General features: G+C 35.3%; 3 protein-coding genes across 4 annotated transcripts in view; 2 read left to right on the forward strand and 1 right to left on the reverse strand.

The window, feature by feature from the left end:
• Positions 1–3,959: 3,959 nt before the first annotated feature.
• nt5m (5',3'-nucleotidase, mitochondrial) lies at positions 3,960–9,076 on the reverse strand. The gene is made up of 5 exons (XM_026277422.1): positions 8,293–9,076; positions 7,429–7,529; positions 7,286–7,346; positions 6,422–6,536; positions 3,960–6,334 (listed from the first exon to the last, which is right to left on the reverse strand). Exons 1-5 carry the CDS (start codon positions 8,554–8,556, stop codon positions 6,174–6,176), a joined length of 702 nt encoding a protein of 233 aa, XP_026133207.1. The 5' UTR covers positions 8,557–9,076; the 3' UTR covers positions 3,960–6,173.
• A 736-nt stretch (positions 9,077–9,812) lies between these two features.
• cops3 (COP9 signalosome subunit 3) lies at positions 9,813–16,509 on the forward strand. The gene is made up of 12 exons (XM_026277421.1): positions 9,813–9,991; positions 10,426–10,555; positions 10,627–10,739; positions 10,822–10,871; positions 10,949–11,041; positions 11,973–12,152; positions 12,900–13,040; positions 13,124–13,297; positions 14,497–14,583; positions 14,697–14,810; positions 16,025–16,105; positions 16,195–16,509. Exons 1-12 carry the CDS (start codon positions 9,937–9,939, stop codon positions 16,246–16,248), a joined length of 1,272 nt encoding a protein of 423 aa, XP_026133206.1. The 5' UTR covers positions 9,813–9,936; the 3' UTR covers positions 16,249–16,509.
• Positions 16,510–17,732: 1,223 nt separating this feature from the next.
• The window catches only part of LOC113112053 (ubiquitin carboxyl-terminal hydrolase 22-like), a 30,321-nt gene continuing 28,728 nt past the window's right edge, over positions 17,733–19,325 (forward strand). The window contains exon 1 of one of the 2 annotated variants that reach the window (XM_026277423.1): positions 17,733–18,267. In XM_026277423.1, coding sequence (XP_026133208.1) covers positions 18,148–18,267 — 120 coding nt within the window. In that variant the 5' untranslated portion in view covers positions 17,733–18,147. The remainder of the gene's footprint in view (positions 18,268–19,325) is intronic. The other variant, XM_026277425.1, reaches the window with a different exon arrangement.

Here is a 19,325-nt window from a genome sequence, read left to right on the forward strand (position 1 = left end):
ACAGGTAAGCCACTTCCAGGAAGGTGCTCTCGAAACCTGCCGAGTTACGTACAGTATTATGTACTCGCACTGAGTCACTGTGATTCTCTGGAAGAAAAATAAAAATCCATGGGACCTGATGGGATTTATGTGGATGTTTGAGGGTCAGTATATTGACCCTGACAGTTCCCAAACAAACAACACAGCATCCTTTAGACTTCCCAGCTAACACTTCTAGTGTGTTTGTCTCGCTTTCAGAGGATATGAGTCAGTAATCAGTGTGGTGCTCAGTAAACTCTTATAGTGATTCTCTTATCAGCATCCTAACACAACGCTCCACGCTGGAAACGCAGTGCTGTGTGCACAGGTGTGTCATGTGACCCGGTGCAGCGCTCTGATTGGCCGGCTGCAGAGAGTGACTCCCATTCTGTCATAAAGCAGACAAACAGACGAGAGCATCATCAACAGAAAGAGGGAAATAGAAATGCTTGGAAAGTAACGCACTTATGTTTATTTTTTTTATTTTGTTCCTTCAGGCTTCTTTTCTAGTAAACGTCTGATGTAATTCCATAACGTTTCACTGTTCAAGTCAAATGAAGGTTTATTCATCATGTTCAGGTGGAATTTGGTTTCAGGCAATTAATTTATTTCTTCAAACTTTTTTTTCTGTAATTTCTGTGATGCTCCGCTGTATTTTCAGCATCATTCCTCCAGTCTTCAGTGTCACATGATCTTCAGAAATCATGAAAATATGATGATTTACTGCTCCAGAAACATTTCTGATTATTATCAATGTTGAAAACAATATCTTTGTGGAAACCATGATGCATTTTATTTTTCTGGATTCCCAGATAAACAAAAAGTTCAAAAGAACAGCATTTATTTGAAATAGAAATAATTTCTAAATGTCTTAATCTTCACTTTCGATCAATTCAAAGTTATTCAATTATTTTATTTCAACTGTAATGATGCTGAAAATACAGCGGTGCATCACAGAAATAAATTACAGTTTAACAAGAGATTCACACAGAAACAAGTTTTTTTTATTTTAATTTAATTTAATTTTAAATTCAAACCCTTAACGGTTACCCCTTATGTTTGGACATAGATGTGAAAGTGCATTATCCAAACGTACATTTTTATAATTCATGAACGAAAACATTTTGTGAAATGATATTGATGTGGCATTTTCATGGTAATGCGATGTTTGATTTTAAAATGGGTTTCAAAGGATGAGTTTTGAGATTTTACGTTTTCAAGTGATCTATAATTTCTGAAGTGTGATAGAGAAAAATGCACAAATAATGTAATATATGTAATGTAATATAGTGAAGTAAATTTGGGACAGGTGACAGTTATCAGTGACAAATCTTACTTGTTCCAGACCTTTGGCCAGTAGTATATATGCATAGAAAAAACTAAACAAAAATGTATTTATTTTTTTCTCAGTGAAACAGAAAAGCATGAAGTGGTTTCCATCTAGCAGGAAGAGTTTGCCAGAAGAGTCTTACGCAGATTCCTCACTTCATAACCCCGCAGGGATTCACAGATCTATGACGCATTTGGCCTCCGCAGTCCTCTTTCTCTCTTTCTCTGGAAAACTGTGGCACGTCTTCGGTGACTCTGTCTTTAGCTGCTCCGCGACCGAGGCGAAGGTTTTTGTGCCACAACTCTGGAGAAGTTTAAGAATGCCTGTGCAATATAAACAAGAAACCTGAAAAAAAACTCTGTGCTAAAAAATTTCTCAGTAAATAGTAATATATATATATCAGTTTTTTTTCTTCACATTTTAAGAATAACACATCAGATGAAAACTGATTGCAAATGACTCTTCATGTTGATGTTTTTTGCATTTGAGGTGTTGGTTTATTTGTGCTGGCGATGCGTGCACTTTCTCTATCTGTTCCAGGAAAAACTCTTGCAGTACTTGCTTTATATTAATAGCCTGGATGCATGCAACTGTGAAGCTGTTGCTAAGGAAGAAAGAAAGTCTCAGTGAAGGATCATGAGACTCAAACTCTAGCTGAGAAACTTCAAAATCTTCCAGAAACGGCGCTTGTTAAAGTGAGTCACCCCATCTTTCTCTTTCTTCTTCTTCTGTGTGCTTTCTGAGTTTGTAGGACGAGGCGCTTTAGAACAAGCATCACATGGAAACATACCCCGATTTGGAAGCAGAGCGAAGGCATGCTGGGAAATTCCACTGATGGTCTGCATGCACGAGGTCAAAGGTCATGACCTCACTTCCTCTGTTCACTCGCACGCAACCGCGCCCCCAAAACAGACCCCAGCGGTATTTGGGAAGATTAATTTTTCAAAACCCAAACGATGACGTCAAAGAAGATATCAGGGCTGTTGATTTTAGCAGCTTGTTTCTGTCACGGCAGACGGAAATTAAAAAGGTTAATGCGTTTTAAGATTTTAAGTCAGAATTGGGAGATACAGACTTTGAATTGTGCAATATATATATATATATATATATATATATATATATATATATATATATATATATATATATATATAAAATATTAATTGTCATTTAAAGCACCAGTGTTAATATTATTATTTTTTTTTTATCACACTGAGGTACTATTATAGTTTTATTATTTTTTATTTTTATTGTAGCTATAGTTTTAGTACTTTTGATGCATTTAGTAATTATTATTATTATGTTTTAATACAAAATAATTTATTGTACTATATTCTTTTTTTCAGTTAAAGTATATTTTTTGTCAAATTAAGTTTTTATGGTTTTAGTTTAAGTTAATTACAATAGCCCTGAAACACTCATTAACCTTAAAGCTGCAGTAGGTAACTTTTGTAAAAATAATATATTTTTTACATATTTGTTAAACCTGTCATTATGTCCTGACAGTAGAATATGAGACAGATAATCTGTGAATTAAATCAAGCTCCTCTGGCTCCTCCCAGTGTCCTATTGCCATTTGCAGAAACTCCATCACTCCCGGTAAAAAAAACAACCAATCAGAGCTGCGGTCCGTAACTTTGTTTGTGTTCAAAATGTAGAAAAATGAACATAATAAGCGAGTACACCATGAATCTATTTTCCAAACCGTGTTTTTAGCTTGTCCTGAATCACTAGGGTGCACCTATAATAAGTGTTTATATTCGGACTATTTTAGATTGCTTCGGGGATACCGCGGCGGAGTAACCCAGTACCTTTGTGATTCTTCATAGACATAAACAGAGAGAAGTAGTTCCGGCTACGATGTTCTTCCGCAAGACGCAAGCAGTTCTGTTTATTAACCGCTAGAGCGTCAAAAGTTCCCTACTGCAGCTTTAAGAAACACTTATTTGTAATATGCAATTAAAAAACAAATGCACTTATACAATTTTAAAAAGCATGGAAGATATTTTAGTCTCAACATAATAATAAAATAATCAAAAGAGTTGTGTTGTATCTCTCCATTCATTTCTCCATAGGGATTTACAGTTTTTCTTCCATACGGAGTCATGAACCAAAGCAACCAGCTCGGAGACAAATCACAATTAACTTTAATTTGAGGGGCAAAATAAGTTAACAAATTAATAAAATACTCAAAGTATTGCAATTGGTTTCAAAAACAGACAAAAGGGCAGAGAATTTGGATATTAAAAACTCCTTTAGAAATGAAATTGAAGCATGCATCACTGCTTAGGCTCAGAGCTGATATAAGCATCCTCAGTTTGACTATAGAGTTAAATCTGAGCTCTACTCTATTGTGTTTGATCAGGTCACGAGCGCCACCTGCTGCCCACTGCTGGACAGTTCATGTAGAGGCATATTCTAATGCATCTCATCTGGGAATGACAACTAAACATTTAGCTGATCTTTAGATCTTAACTTCATCTTTGGTTGAAGTTAACTTTTGTGCAATATTTAGTTTGTTTTAATTAACTAAAACTAAACCAATAAACAAAATCAACTTATACCAACAGTGTTTCGGAGAGAGATGTTTCCAATAAAAACTCAAGCTCATTCGTCGAGGTGTCATTCTTTATTAAACCGTCTGTGATTATATATATTTATATAAAGTCCTCCACATCAAACCGTGACATGTACATGACTGTAGAGCACCAGGATCATTAACAAGATGAGAAACAATACATTTACTTTTCACAACACGACACGTCTGAACACGACTGAAACAAGACTCTCGTCAGTCAGAGCTGAAGAGTACAACATATTTAACAGGACTATTAGTATATATATTTCTTCCCCCAAAACAATTTCTTTTTCTTAACTTGTGTAATTAGTTAAAACAATCCAATGAAAAAGCACTGCAATGCTGGGACTTTTTAATAATCTTCTTAATTAAGCATGCTTCAATCAATTACAGGTTTGAACTTTAATAATTCTTTAATAAAACGCTCCATCACTCATTGCATTAAGGTAACATTTCATTTATTTTTAAAGAACAAATATTCATGCAAATATAAAGTCCCTCTTCTCTCCTGTTAAACAGATGAACTCTAAACTAAAACAACTAAAGAAATACTGTTGATAATCATAAAAACACAATGCTTTGGCAATGGCTTTAGTTTTCATGAGCACATTTTTAGATCTGTTCAGACTTCATACAGTACTAGAGATGATCTGTTCATCATATTTCAGATTTATTAACTCTTGACTTCAGTTTAAGGCCATCTGCCGATCTCTTAGCCGTTCCTGATGGCCATGTCACAGAACTGTGATCAGATTCGCTTCTAAACCAACCGCGGTGTGTTTCTCTGCTCCTGACATCACGCAGAACTGATGACTTTCACCATGAAATGAATGAATCAGGGCTTTATCTCACGCTTGAGAGAAGAGCTTTTCTTCTCGTACTTTCAAATAAGATTATGTTGTGTTTGTTTGTTCTTATAAACGGATGATAAACCTTGTTTTAAAGTCATACAAAGTCTCATGAGATACATGCATTTAGGTCCACAGTAATTAATTTTGCACATATGCAATTATATTTCAATCATTAAAAACTTTGCGGTCAGTAAGATTTTTTTATTGTTTTTTATGAAATTAATCACTTTTATTCAACAAGGATTCATTAAATTGATCATAAGCAAAGACATTTTTCTGTTTCAAATAAACGCTGCTGAAAAATTAAAGTGTGACGATTCTCGAGCAGCAGATCATCATATTAGAAGGATTTCTGAATTTCTTCATGTTTCTAAGTTTCACCTTATTTAATCACACTTAATCAACCAATTAATACATTAAAAATTGTGAAATATTATTGCAATTTAAAATAACTTGTTCCTGTGTGAATAGCTATTTAACTATAATGTATTTCTGTGATGCTCCGCTGTATTTCCAGCATCATTCCTCCAGTCTTCAGTGTCACATGATCTTCAGAAATCAGAATAATATGATGATTTTTGTGGAAACAATCACACTTTTTAATTATTTTCAGGATTCTCTGAAAAACAGAAAATCATTTATTTCAAACAGAACACACTCGTAACATTAAAAATGTCTTAACTGTCTCTTCTGATCAACTGAATGCATCTTTGATTAAAAGTATTCATGCATCTTGAAAATCCTAAATGCAATCATAAACAGTAGTTTTATTTTATTAATTAAACACGACAAAAGATAATGCACTTACCAAAGCCATAAACCAAAACACCTGTCCTCAAAGGCATAAGAAAAAAAGTTTATTAAAAGATTCATTCCAAACTAATAATAAAGTGTGAACCGAAATGACGCTCTGATTAAAAAACAACTAATAGCTAATGTGCTCACAGCGTCCTCTAGTGTCCAGAACACACAATCACAGTAGATGAGCTCAACATGGCTTCGTTTAGTGACTCTTATGACATTAAAAAACCAAACATGTCTTGTTCTGTCAAGTATTGTGTTCTCCCTGAATTGAAACTATATTAATAACTTCCACATACTCCCATCCGAACCAGAAACCAGTGGAAAATCATAGTGATTTTGACAACCGCATGCTTCTATGTGCACAAGTGGGCTTTAAACATCCTCCTTCGTTTCTAGAGATCCCATTAAAGACTGAGGTGAAGGCAGATTAATGCTTGATGTAAACTATGGATTTCAAGCCCTCAGTAGAAGCATAACAAATCATAAAATGATGCTAGAGGTCTCTCGTGAAAGACTTGTATATATTATGTGACCTGAATAATCCATTGACAGGATAATACTGAACATGAGGGCTGATACGGGATCTGTTACCCATCTAAACACAAACGCTGGTGTGTTCCTGGCGCTTGCTCTGCAGAAGTCCCCTCCAGTCGTCGGCCCAGGACTGAAGGCGTCTCTGGGACGGGTTCGGTGGCAGGTGTTTGTTGTGGCAGGCGGTGAACAGGACGTGCTCCCAGGACGGATTGGGCTCCACACCTGCAGCAGAAGCACAAGGACGTGGTTCGTCAGAGATCGTTATGTGCCGTGTGGCTCTGGAGCACACTCAGACAGCCTCGTACTCACCCAGGATATCAGGTTTGTCATCCACGAGGATGTCTCCGGTCACTACGGTCTTGTCTCTGGTCAAGATGATCTGCTCCAGGAACTCGGAGCCGAGATGTTTCTCTACCCAGGCAAACTGGAGACAAACACACTTCATTAGAGGAAGACGCACTGAGATCTGCTTCAAACTGGTTATGTGTGTGTATATATTATGTCATATATATTATATATATATATTATGAATTAAATCATCAGTAAAAAGGGATTAAAAAAATGGGATTGCTTCAATTATGTTTTATATATTTATATATAAATGTATATAAAATACATATTAAATCATTTTTATTTGTTTTGGCTCAAAAGGCTGAACATGAAAACAGCAACAATAAGATGAGCACATCAAAGAACCATAACAATAATAATAATGTTATTTTATAATATTTCAGACTATTGTAGGTCACTCATTAAGTAAATGAACATACACTGATCAAGTGAAATTAAGCAGCAATTCTATTCAAATATTACATTTTTCAAAAGTCCAAAGAAACAGTATATTAATATCAAACTAAATAATTACTTATTATTCATTATTTTTATTATATTTTTGATTTTGTAGCCCAAAAATATTAATTAATTTTAAGTCATCAGGCATGCATTAAAGTCAGTGCATTTAATTTAGAATGAATTTATATAACCAAAAATGGATCTGACTTTTTTAATAATGAGTAATAGGAGTTCACACCATGCACTTTCTATACGTTTATCACTGACCCTGAATAGTGTTCTCAGACTTTGGACCTCACTATACACATAATCAATAAATAAACCATTCAGACCAGAGTCCATCCATAAACCCAGCTCAGCCTCAGTTTAGGGGAATCTTACCTTTTCATACGGACAGTAGCTGTAATGCTTTATAGGACTGGTGCAAATGAAGACATCTGTACTGAGAGAAGGAACGAGAAACTAAGCAACTAAGAGTCATCTCACAACTAGTGATAACATAACATAATAATGGCTGAACTAACTTCTCCATCGTGGACATCTCCTTCACCGCCTCCACTCCTCCAGGAAGAGGATCCAGGTCCAGGAAGAAGTTTTTGGACTCCCAAATGCTGATGGCCTTTTCCTGCAATCAGTCCAAACTCTGATTATTGCCATTCAACATTAGATATGTTCCAGACACCAAAATGATCACGGTGTCATTAAAATGTGCTGGAAACTGATGCATAAATCAACTTCAAGTTTTATATGTTACGGTACTGTTATAAAGATTTCACTGATTTACGTTTTGGTCATAAATCAGCATCTGCATCAAATTTATACTCAAGTCACTAGCAGTAAAAATCAGTTTTCTATTTGAAAGCTGAATTTTGTGCGTAATTATTCCAGTCACATGCTGCTCAGAAAACATTATTATTATTATTGTTATGTTGAAAACAAATTAATGTTCCTTTTATGAATATAGAAAGCTCAGAAGAACAGCTGAAATAGAAATCTGTTGTAACATGCCTATATCCCCACTTTTGTTCAATTTAATGCATGCTTTGCTGAACAAAAGATATACTGACTCGAAGCTTTTGAATGGCATGGTGTATAATACTACAGAAAAACAAAACAATGATGTCACATGACACAGAAGAGCGGAGTGGTGATGCTGAAAATACGTCTTTGATCACAGAAATAAATTAAAGTTTACAATATATTCACATAGAAACTATTATAAATTATATATAAATTATTATAAAAAGCTATTTTAAATTGTAAAAATATTTCACGATTTTACTGCACTTTGAATCAAATAAAAACAGGTTTGGTGAGCAGAAGAGACTCTTTTTGACTGGTAGTGTATTCTCACTTCACCAGACAACGTTGTGTTTCCACACACTTACACACAGGTCTCTCCTCAGGTCTCCATACTGTGTGGACACCCAGAATCCTCTTCTGTCCTCCAAAGATATAAAAGGCTCGTTGGGAAACTTCTCCTTGTATTTCTTTAGGAATCCTCCCTCGAAGTCTGCGATGACTCCGTCCATATCCACCAGCACCCGCAGCCTGCGCTCGTTAAAGCTCATGTTAGCACTGCAGCGAGAGTGAAAGTACATCGACGAAGCGCTTTTCTCCACCCATCTCACAATCCTCGGCAGTAAAGTCATGATAACCACCCTAAAACTCGTCTGAAACTCTCGGCGGTGTGCAGTAACTCACACAGAGAGGATGAGGCTAATAGTGTTAGCTCATAGCATTCCGTTGCCTCACGATTGTTTTGGTCATTGTGAACGCGTTTGAAAGAAGTGCTTGCTGAATGAAGCCCATTATTGTTATAGTATGACGTTTATGTTCTCAAAATCATGCTGTAATCTGGTAGCTATTTGTGGTTTACGTTATCACGGAACATATAACGTTAGTGTGCCCGAGATTGTTGACAGATTCTTTCCCTCAGGAAACTACGGTTGGGCTCCGACCGGAAGTTAATGCCAAATGTATTGATTCTGAGCGAGCGATAGCTTATAAACCGTTAAAGACAGACCTACTGTGAGCTAAGCGGGTGTTAATCGATGCTGCGTGCTTCTGATGAAGTAACCATCCCGCATGTTGTCTTCTTTGTTTTATTTTTAAGTGATCGTGTTTTCGCCTCACAGCAGAATCCATGGTGAAAAAAACTACATTTCCCACAATTCCCTTGCACGCAAGTGGCGCCAAAACTCAAACGCCGATTTTGCAATAAATGTAAAAATGTTACACGCAATCATCATATTTTGTCGGTTTTAATTTGTTTAGTTAGTTTTTTAAATTTCGTTCCATTACGTCATTGCCTTACTGCCTCGAACTTAAAATTCAAATACCTTTTCGGTTCAAATCAAAATGTAAAACTTTTAATGGAAGATCTTCTCAGAAAGCTATTTTATAGGAAATCCTGCAAAATCGTTGTATGAGGCATAAATATGCAAATACTACAAATTATATTTTTAAATTATATATCACATATAACATAAAAACCGTATCATGGCTCAATTAAATAATATTTATATTCTGTTTTCTTAGTTAGCTTGCAAGTGAAGCAAAATAATATTTGTGGCCATCGCCCTACTTATTTATTTTTTTAATTGAAATGATGGAAAATATAAAGAATTAACCTATAATAAATTACATTACTATGTAACCGAGATTTTGATTGTAAAAAGCTAGTACTGATTTCTCGGAAACCTTCAAGATGAAAATTTCACCGGAAGAAATACCGAGACGTTCCTTTTATTTCTTAAATATACATGTCAATTTCAAACGCGAAATCCTGCGACCTTTCGATGTAAATAAAACAGTTAGCTCTAAATACATAAAAGATAAACACAATCTCATAAACATCATTCGCTTTCAAGATCCCGTGCCTGAGATCTCGGTGAATCTGGGCTGTCACTTAAACCTCGCGATACTTGTGTTCCGCTGGCGGCTGAGCTGAGGGCCCGTTGCTTCTGTAACTTCCAGGAGAGCTGCTTCTGACATTTGAATGAAAAACATCTTCCCGAAAACGCAAAACTATGGCTTCGGCTCTGGAGCAGTTCGTGAATAACGTGCGGCAACTCTCCGCTCAAGGTAACGCAGTTTACACGGTTCGCAAACGAATACATGAGCGAACTAGCTTACTGCTAATAGCCGTTAGCACGATAACACGCTATTTGTTTATATCAGACAGTAACACATGGCATTTGTTTATATTATTCTGTTCGTCCAAGTAGACATATAAAACGAAATGCTTAAGAATAACTACAAATCTCAGGGTATAACGTTACCGCTTGGCTTTTACATCAAGTGAGGTTTCATGTCAGCTGAGTCATTTATTAGCGTTAAATATGGGAAAAAAGACACCATAAAATACTACTCTGAGTTTATCTGAGACGTGAAGCCAATTTTCACTACGAAGAATGTGTTATATTATTTAAAAAACTAAATATGAGATCTCCATTGCGCTCATGTTTGTACTAAACTGACGTGAAATCATGTTTTCATTCATATTTCTGTGTTTTCAGGTCAGATGACTCAACTGTGTGAGCTGATCAATAAAAGTGGAGAGCTTCTGGCCAAGAATCTGTCCCATCTGGACACTGTTCTGGGAGCGCTGGACATCCAGGAACATTCCCTCGGGGTTTTAGCTGTTCTGTACGTCTCTGACTTGTTGAATCCTGTTCGATCAAGGGTCTTTTCTGACGCTTCTTTGAATTGTATTGCAGGTTTGTGAAGTTCTCCATGCCAAACATCCCTGATTTCGAAACCCTGTTTTCCCAAGTCCAGCTCTTCATCAGCACCTGCAACGGAGAGCACATCCGATATGCCACAGATACATGTAAGAATAAACATAGATGCTTTTCATCTGTTTCATGATTATAATCTGTGCTGCTGATATGTTTTGTGTTTTATTATTACAGTTGCTGGTCTGTGCCACCAGTTGACAACCGCCCTTGTAGAAAGAAAACAGGCAAGCGTCTCTTAAACATTTCGGAGTGGTTATCTTTAAACGATAAAGCTGACATTAAGTTTTCTTTTACTTTACAGCCTTTGCGTGGAATAAGTATAATTAAACAGGCCATAGACAAGATGCAGATGAACACAAACCAGCTGACCTCAGTGCATGCAGACCTGTGTCAGGTGAGACATCTGTTAGATTTAAGGGCTGTGAGAGACCGGGACGATGTCATTTGGTGTCCTTAAATATTTATTGCATTGTTACGTGTAATTAAAGGAATAGTGCACCCCAAAAAATTGGTGAAAACTCACTCACACTCAAGCCATCCGAGATTAGGATGAATTTGTTTCTTCATCAGGTTTGTAGAAATGTAGCATTGCATCAGTGTCTCATCAATGGATGCTCTGCAGTGAATGGGTGCCGTCAGAATGAGAGTCTGATAAAAACATCACAATAATCCACAGCACTCCAGTCCATCAGTGAACATCTGGAGAAGACAAAAGATGAAACACATCCAGCATTAAGATGAATAACTTAAATATGAATCCATTCCTCCAGTGAAAAAGTGTTCTGGTCTGAATCAGGAGAGAAATCTGCACAGATCAAGCAGCATTTAAATGGATCTAAACAAATATGTGAGAGACAACAGCAGATGTACTTTTTCAGTGGACGAAATGTTTTTATGGATTATGGTCTCATATATTAGCTCTAAGGCAAAGTTTTAAATTAAAAACTTCTTGGTGACTGATTTGTTTCTTACAAACACGCAGGTTTTGTCTTCTCCAGATGTTAACTGATGAACTGGAGTGCTGTGGATTATTGTGATGTTTTTTATCAGCTGTTTGGACTCTCATTCTGACGGCACCCATTCACTGCCATAAGCAGCTACACATTTGCTATAACACTGTAGTATTTGAAAATAAGTGTATTATTTTGTATATGAATAAATATTGAGGTAAATCTTGCGTATTACTAAGAAAAACCCCTCAAAATATTAACAAATAAAAAACAATTGACCAGAATGTGATCTCTATGTGATGGATGCCGCAGGGTGAAACGTCTTCATCGATTGATGTTTATTGTGTAACTAATGATTTGGCTCTTTGTGCACAGTTATGTCTTTTAGCGAAGTGCTTCAAACCCGCAGTCCCGTTCCTGGAGCTAGACATGATGGATATCTGCAAGGAGAACGGAGCGTACGACGCAAAGCACTTTCTATGTTTTTATTACTACGGAGGCATGATCTACACGGGGCTGAAGAACTTTGAACGAGCGCTGTACTTTTTTGAACAGGTATTTAATTTTTTGTACAGTTTGCTAATGCTGGGACAGTATAGCTCACATTTATATCAGGTGGCCTTTTGGTGATATTCAATATCTGTTTTATACATATAATTATTCTTTTTTGTTTCATTTAAAAATATATATTTTTTCTAGAAAGCAATTACAGCCTAGTTTATTCCAAATGTTTAATTTAAAGGGAAAAACATAAATAAAAATTATCTAGGTGTTTTTCACAAAATGAACATTAAGTTTTTTAATCTTACGTTTTATGCACCACAATACATAACAATAAACAACAGTATTTATCTACATACTAAATCATTTTATGACATGCCATATCATTGATATAGATTCATATACGAATGATTCATGGATATGAATTAAAGTCTGTTTCTGCTGTTCAACTCTTAATGAAAACCTAAACTCTGCATTTTTCAGTAAATTAACACTATTTAATCGTTTTGATATACATGGCATTAAACAACATTACGAAAACATTTGACTAGTACATCAAAAAGATTCGATTTGGTTAAATATCATTAAGTGGTAGCACTAATGAATCAGATGAACTGATTCACGAAAATGAATCAAATTCTGTTTCTCGCCATTCAAGTCTTAATGAAAACTTAATGAGCAAATAAAAAGCACGTCAAAATCATTCTGATATTCACGATTAATATATGACGTTATGAATGATTTGTAAACATTTGGTGTATTTTCCCATTTGCATTAATTTTGCGCTTCGTCTGTTCTCAGGCTATAACCACTCCAGCGATGGCTGTCAGTCACATCATGTTAGAATCATACAAGAAGTACATCCTGGTCTCCCTCATCCTGCACGGCAAAGTACAGCAGCTCCCCAAATACACATCCCAGATCGTGGGCCGCTTCATCAAGGTGAGTGTCTCTGGCTCTGGATTGGCTGTAAAGACCTCGTGAGCTCATCATGTTTTCTCTGTGTGTGTGTGTGTGATGTACAGCCCCTCAGTAATGCCTACCACGAGCTGGCTCAGGTCTACGCCAGCAACAACCCGTCCGAGCTGCGCGCTGTGGTCAACAGACACGGCGAAACGTTCACACGAGACAACAACAGCGGCCTGGTCAAACAGTGCCTGTCCTCGCTCTACAAGAAGAACATCCAGAGGCTCACCAAGGTCTGCTCGTGTCGGATTCATTACACCATGCACGGATTCATTCATTGCAGATTCATTGCACATCAGTTTGGGCTGAGAAATTTCCCCAGAAGATCATTTAAAGTCATCCCTTGTTGTAGACATTAGACTCGATTATAACAAAAATCTTAATTATGAATATTAGTGATTTAATTTACAGATAGCAATAGGGTGTGTATCAAACATACACTTTCTGTAAATAGGGTTGTTATGAAATGTACATTTTAGATACCAGGACATTTTTCAATACCATATCAGAATATCAGGGTCACTTATGTTACAAACAAATGATTGAAATATAAATAAACGGCTAATAATACGATTAAAAACAAAAGCGCAAAGGAGAAAACGATAGAAAAACATGCAAATTAAATAAACGGTGCTTTAAGTGTTTTATGTGTAAAACATTGTTTGCGCATATTTGAATATTTTAAGCTAAATGTTTACTTTCCATTCTGTTTGATGCTTTTAACAACACCAGCAAGTCTAATAAACATTAAAACAGTTTGTGAAAATCACATTGCATGATTTTACTGATTTGCTCAATACAATTGGGCTTTAATGGAGGAGCGAAAACCAGAACGGGATGAAATAATTATTTTATCTTGATTATTGGATTTTCATAATCGTTTAAAAAAGTTGATATCTAAACTTTTGATTAATTGCAAAGCCCTATTACTCACTAAACAGGCATTCCTGTTATTGTTTTTTAAATTAATATTGAAATATGAAATGTAGCAGTTAGTTACTCTCTTAACTAGTGAGTGAGTCATTTATTCAACTGATTCGTTCAAACAGCCGATTCATTCAGAAACAAACGAGGCATTGAATCTTTTGATTCACTCCATGTATTAAAAACCGAAGACTGATTCAGTAATGAAACCGTTCTGCTGTTTGGAACAATTTAATTAACGAAGTTGAGCAAAACTGACTAAATTGTGTAACACGATATTAACTACTGAACTGCTGGATTAAATCAACATCATGATTGTATATCGTGCAGATATTCAAGAAAAAAAACAGCACTTCGTATAAATACAAGAGCGGAATTTTTTACACTTATATCTTGAATTTTAAGCTCATAAAACAGCATTCTAATAGACTTCTACCAGCCCTAATTTTTTGGTTTTGTAAATTTGAGCTGAAACAGAAATGGTAATCTCTGTTCTTGTGATCGACAGACGTTCTTGACGTTATCTTTACAAGACATGGCGAGTCGAGTTCAGCTCTCCGGCGCTCAAGAAGCAGAGAAATACGTCCTACACATGGTACGAACTCAGCTTCAGCATGACATGTGCACATATATGTGTTTTATCTCAATCACTGGACGTCTCCTGTTTATTCATTATTTGAGGGTTGTTGGTGCTCTTTCATCTCCCAGATCGAGGATGGAGAGATTTATGCGAGTATTAACCAGAAAGATGGCATGGTGTGTTTTCACGACAACCCAGAGAAATACAACAACCCTGCGATGCTCCACAAAATCGACCAAGAGGTTCGTAACGATCAAACCGTGCTTTTCTTCATTCAGCGCTCGTGCACAGAGCCCATGGAGCCTCAGTGAAACACCATCACATATTCACAGCCTACGTGTTTTTATCTTCTTATTCACTATTATTATTTCAAGGAACTTTGAGAGAAATATTAGTAACATGCATAAACTCAATATATTATATAATGTTCAACAAATAATAGTCAAAGATCATAAAAAGTTGTTTTTTATAATATCAAAATAACATAAGTACGGTAAAACATTAGTAGTGAATTAAAATTTTAAATAACTTTATTATAATGAAGTTAATATCGTAAATACAGTAAAAGTAATATTTTCAGATTATTGCAATTTTAAATGTATAAATAGAATAATATTGAGAAAAATCACAATTTAAAGTAACTTTATTTTCAATTATAATATAATCAAGTAAATATATCGTAAATACAGTAAAATACTAGTATTGTGTCAAGATTATTAACATTTTAGATGATTTTTTTATTAATTTTATTTATCATACAAATACAGTAGTATTGTGAATTTAAAACATCTTAATTCCTAATATAATAAATACTATAAAAAGTAATATTGTGAATAATTACAATTTAAAATGACTTTGTTTTATTAGTTTAGTTAATATCATAAATACAGTAAAACAGTAATATTGTCAGATTATTACAATTATAAATGATTGTTTTTATTGTAATATAACAATCATATAAATACAGTAATATTGTGAAAAATTTCTATTACAATATTATAAATGCAGTAATATCGTGAATAATTACAATTTAAAATAACTTATTTTCTATTATTTTATTATAATTAATCAAGTAAACATATTATTGTAAATACAGTAAAACAATAATATTGTGTCAGATTATTACAAATTTAAATGATTGTTTTTTTATTATTATAACAATCATATAAATACAGTAGTATTGTGAAAAATGTATACATTTTTGTTTAATTTGTTATAGCGATAAAATAATACATTACAAACACAGTAAAACAGAGTTTGATAGATGTTATTACAACTTAACATTTATTTTATATTCTATACATCATATACTAAATGAATTATTAAAATTGTGGCATTCAAAATCTAGTTTAACTCTCAATAATACACTGCAGGTATTAGTAGTTTTGAGAAAGATATTATTGATAATGTTTCTGCACCCCTGCGTTCACTCTCATCCGTCTCGACTCTGATGCAGATGCTGAAGTGTATAGAGGTGGATGAAAAACTGAAGTCCATGGATCAGGAAATCACTGTAAACCCGCAGTTTGTGCAGAAGGTACTATCTGAAGAAGCTCGTGATTGATCCACCTAGTTCTAGTTCTCTGAAGGACCAGCTTTAATCAGATGCTCTGTTCTGTGTTTCAGAGTATGGGGATGCAGGAGGATGACGTCGGCAGCAAGACGTCCAGCTACTCTTGAGGCCTTCGGGCGGATCGCCGCTTTGCTCACGTCCCTTTCCTCATCCCAAAGCTGGAAGACCTTCATTAAAGGGCAAAATCAGTCGGACTATACTAGAGGAAAACATAAATGTGTGGAATGACTTTTTTTTTTTTGGTTCTGTCACATGCGCACCCTAAACAAGAACGTGTCTTTGTCAGTGTTTATTTATCAACGCTACTGCATCATTACGGTCATGCAAAATAAAGATACTGGACTTCTTTGTTCAAAAGAGTTGTTGAAATTGCGTTCGTATACTCGTCTTTACTGCAACCCCGCAGAAAGAACAATAGAAATGTGTAGTAGAATGTGTTCTCATCTCCTAAATCCCCTAAAAAGATTGTCTTGTAATATTTCTAAGCATTTCATTTGTAGTTTTTCTGTGTTTCTTGAGAGGAAAGACTTGTCTAACACATAAGATCATAAAATTGAAGGTTGTCTTGTTTAAATTTTAATGAATTTGCTTGTAATATTATTGATCATTTTTATTTTTATTTAATTTTGGGGTGTTTCTTAAAAGGAATGTCTTATATTCCTGAGTCACTATTAAATCATAAAACAGGTTAAATTTCAAAGAACCTTTCTGTAATATTACGTATAAACCGTTAATTAAAGAAGGGGTTTTTTTTTTTTTTTGAGAAGAGAGAGAAAAAAAGCCTTATTCTTATGTCACTTTTAGGTCATAAAATTGAGGTTAAATTTAAGAAATTATATTTTATATTTTTTATATAAATTATTTTTTAGAAGAATATCCTATATTTATTTGTGTAAATTAGATCATAAAATTAGGTTTGTCTTGGTAAATAAGATTAATTTCATAAAATATTATTTATTAGTAATTTATTAAATGTATTGAGATATTTCTTGAGAGGAATGTCTTTTATTCTTATGTCACTATTAGGTCATAAAATATGAGGTTAAATTTCAAATAACTTTACTGTAATATTACTTATAAAAAATGAATTAAAGATTTTAGGATGCTTTTATTTCATCTTATTTTTTTTAATTTATTTTTTGAGAGGAATGCATTATATTATTGTGTCTGAATTAGATCATAAAAATGAAGTTTGTATTATTTGATTTCAATTTAGCTGCAAACAGGCTTCTTTTAAAACATTTTTAAACAAAACTACATTTGTTTTTGGTCTAAAATGTTAAAGACAAAAGTGTCACTCATACAAGTAATCAACTACTTTTTTTTGTTTCATCATTTATGATTCAATTGTGTTGTCTGGTTCATCCAACCAGTCGTTATTAAATATTCTACTTCCGTTTCCATTAAGGAGAGATCCGCTCCAGTTTCACTCCGCATCTGAATGCATGCGGACTATGTGTTTTCTACTTTAATGACATAACCAACAAGAACAGACGGACCGACGCGAGCCGCGACACAACCAATCACAGGCGCTCCACCAGCCTACAAGTCTTTGAAAAAAAGACAAGCGGTCGCGTCAGCCAATCACATTTGAGAGTTCTCGAAAGCGGGCGGGAGTTTAACGGAAATGGCACGGGCGCTGGCCAATCGCAGCCACGGATCGCAAGACGTCCACCAATCGGCGTTTAAGCTCGCAAGGCTTGCGTCGCCCACGGTGCTCAGTTGAATTCCATTGCCGTCCATTAAAACAGCCGACTTTAGAAAACACAATATCAGAGTGTGCTCAGTTTTACCACAATCCTTCGTGATTAATTATTGTCAGGGATGGCACTTTCGTGAAACAAGGGTGTCGAGAAACACTCTCCGCATGTGTAAGCCACGCATCTTCGACCCTGTCGTGGCTTGGCGAAACGGAACAATCGCTGGATAACGTTAATTCTCGTCGTGACTCCAGTTGAGCTGATTTCATCGCTGAAACACAGAGGAACTCGGATGAGGGTTGTGTCATGAGTCCGGCAGGGTGCTCCCATGTGAACGCGTTCAAAGTGGACAACTGGAAGCAGAATCTGCGGGTTATATACCAGTGCTTTGTGTGGAGCGGCTCGCTCGAAACCAGGAAACGCAAGGTAAATAAAACACACAAGAGCCCAGTGCTGTGGGACAAGTCGCATTACCCTCTCAAACACAAACGGATGTGTGATTCTCGAGCTAACGTGATTTATTTTCACCGAGGGAGGGATATGGATCCGCGTCCATCTCTATGTGTTATGCGCAGTCTCTCTCTGCATTGGTTTCATAGGGCTGGACGAGTCTAATGAGTCGTTGGGATTCATGCGACACATCCCTTGGATCTCACCGAAACGTTTTCTGAAGCCAGGCCTAACATGACTGTTGTGTGGCAGGACCAACGATTCATGTTGACTGTCTAAACATCTCAGTCTATTTTAACACGTCCATGATGGAGTCTCTGATATCGATTCGTGATTCAGTGGTTCTTTTGAATCGGATCGGTTCAGTGAATCGTTTGAATCGGGTTAAGTGATTCGTCACGAACCGTACTGAATCGGTTATTTGAACAGAAATCCGTTTTATTTTTTTGAACCGCATGAATTCAAAACCGTTTATTTATAACGAAAACATCTTGATCCGGGTATACAAACCTAAACTAATTTTATTTATATATATATATATATATATATATATATATATATATATATATATATATATATATATATATATATATATATATATATATATATATGCGCTTCAACAGACAACGAACTCATGGAATTACGATGACGACTCTCATTATTGGTGTAACAGTTTGTTCATTTTTTTCCATAGAGAAATTGATTTTTAACAACAACCTTAAAACTATTATAGACAGACTTACTGTGAGCTACAAGGTTGTTAATCAATGCTGTATGCTTTTGTTGAAGCCACCAGTCTGCATTATTTCAACGTAATTTTTTTAATAATAGTGATTACCAGCGATGTTCCTAGAGACTACATTACCCATGATTCTGCAGCAAACCTCCACCAATCAGAGAACAAAAACAGTAAATCACGTCAAAAGAACTGAAACGTCCAACCACTCACATGAAGCACTTATAATATTTGTGTATATATGAATATTTTGCAATAAATCTGAGAACACGCTCTTTCTATGTGCCTAAACACCATG

This window comes from Carassius auratus, chromosome 12 (genome assembly GCF_003368295.1).
Source record: "Carassius auratus strain Wakin chromosome 12, ASM336829v1, whole genome shotgun sequence".
Lineage (NCBI taxonomy): Eukaryota > Metazoa > Chordata > Actinopteri > Cypriniformes > Cyprinidae > Carassius > Carassius auratus.

What these genes read in the sequence shown, in the direction of transcription:
- nt5m (XM_026277422.1), bottom strand. Translation starts at nt 8,556, where the DNA reads ATGACTTTACTGCCGAGGATTGTGAGATGGGTGGAGAAAAGCGCTTCG. An exon ending in ACCTGAGGAGAGACCTGTGT is followed by an intron (nt 7,530 to 8,292) that starts GTAAGTGTGTGG and finishes GACTGATTGCAG; the next exon opens with GAAAAGGCCATCAGCATTTG. An exon ending in GCTACTGTCCGTATGAAAAG is followed by an intron (nt 6,537 to 7,285) that starts GTAAGATTCCCC and finishes GTTTGTCTCCAG; the next exon opens with TTTGCCTGGGTAGAGAAACA.
- cops3 (XM_026277421.1), top strand. Translation starts at nt 9,937, where the DNA reads ATGGCTTCGGCTCTGGAGCAGTTCGTGAATAACGTGCGGCAACTCTCC. An exon ending in GCGGCAACTCTCCGCTCAAG is followed by an intron (nt 9,992 to 10,425) that starts GTAACGCAGTTT and finishes CTGTGTTTTCAG; the next exon opens with GTCAGATGACTCAACTGTGT. An exon ending in TCCACAAAATCGACCAAGAG is followed by an intron (nt 14,811 to 16,024) that starts GTTCGTAACGAT and finishes ACTCTGATGCAG; the next exon opens with ATGCTGAAGTGTATAGAGGT.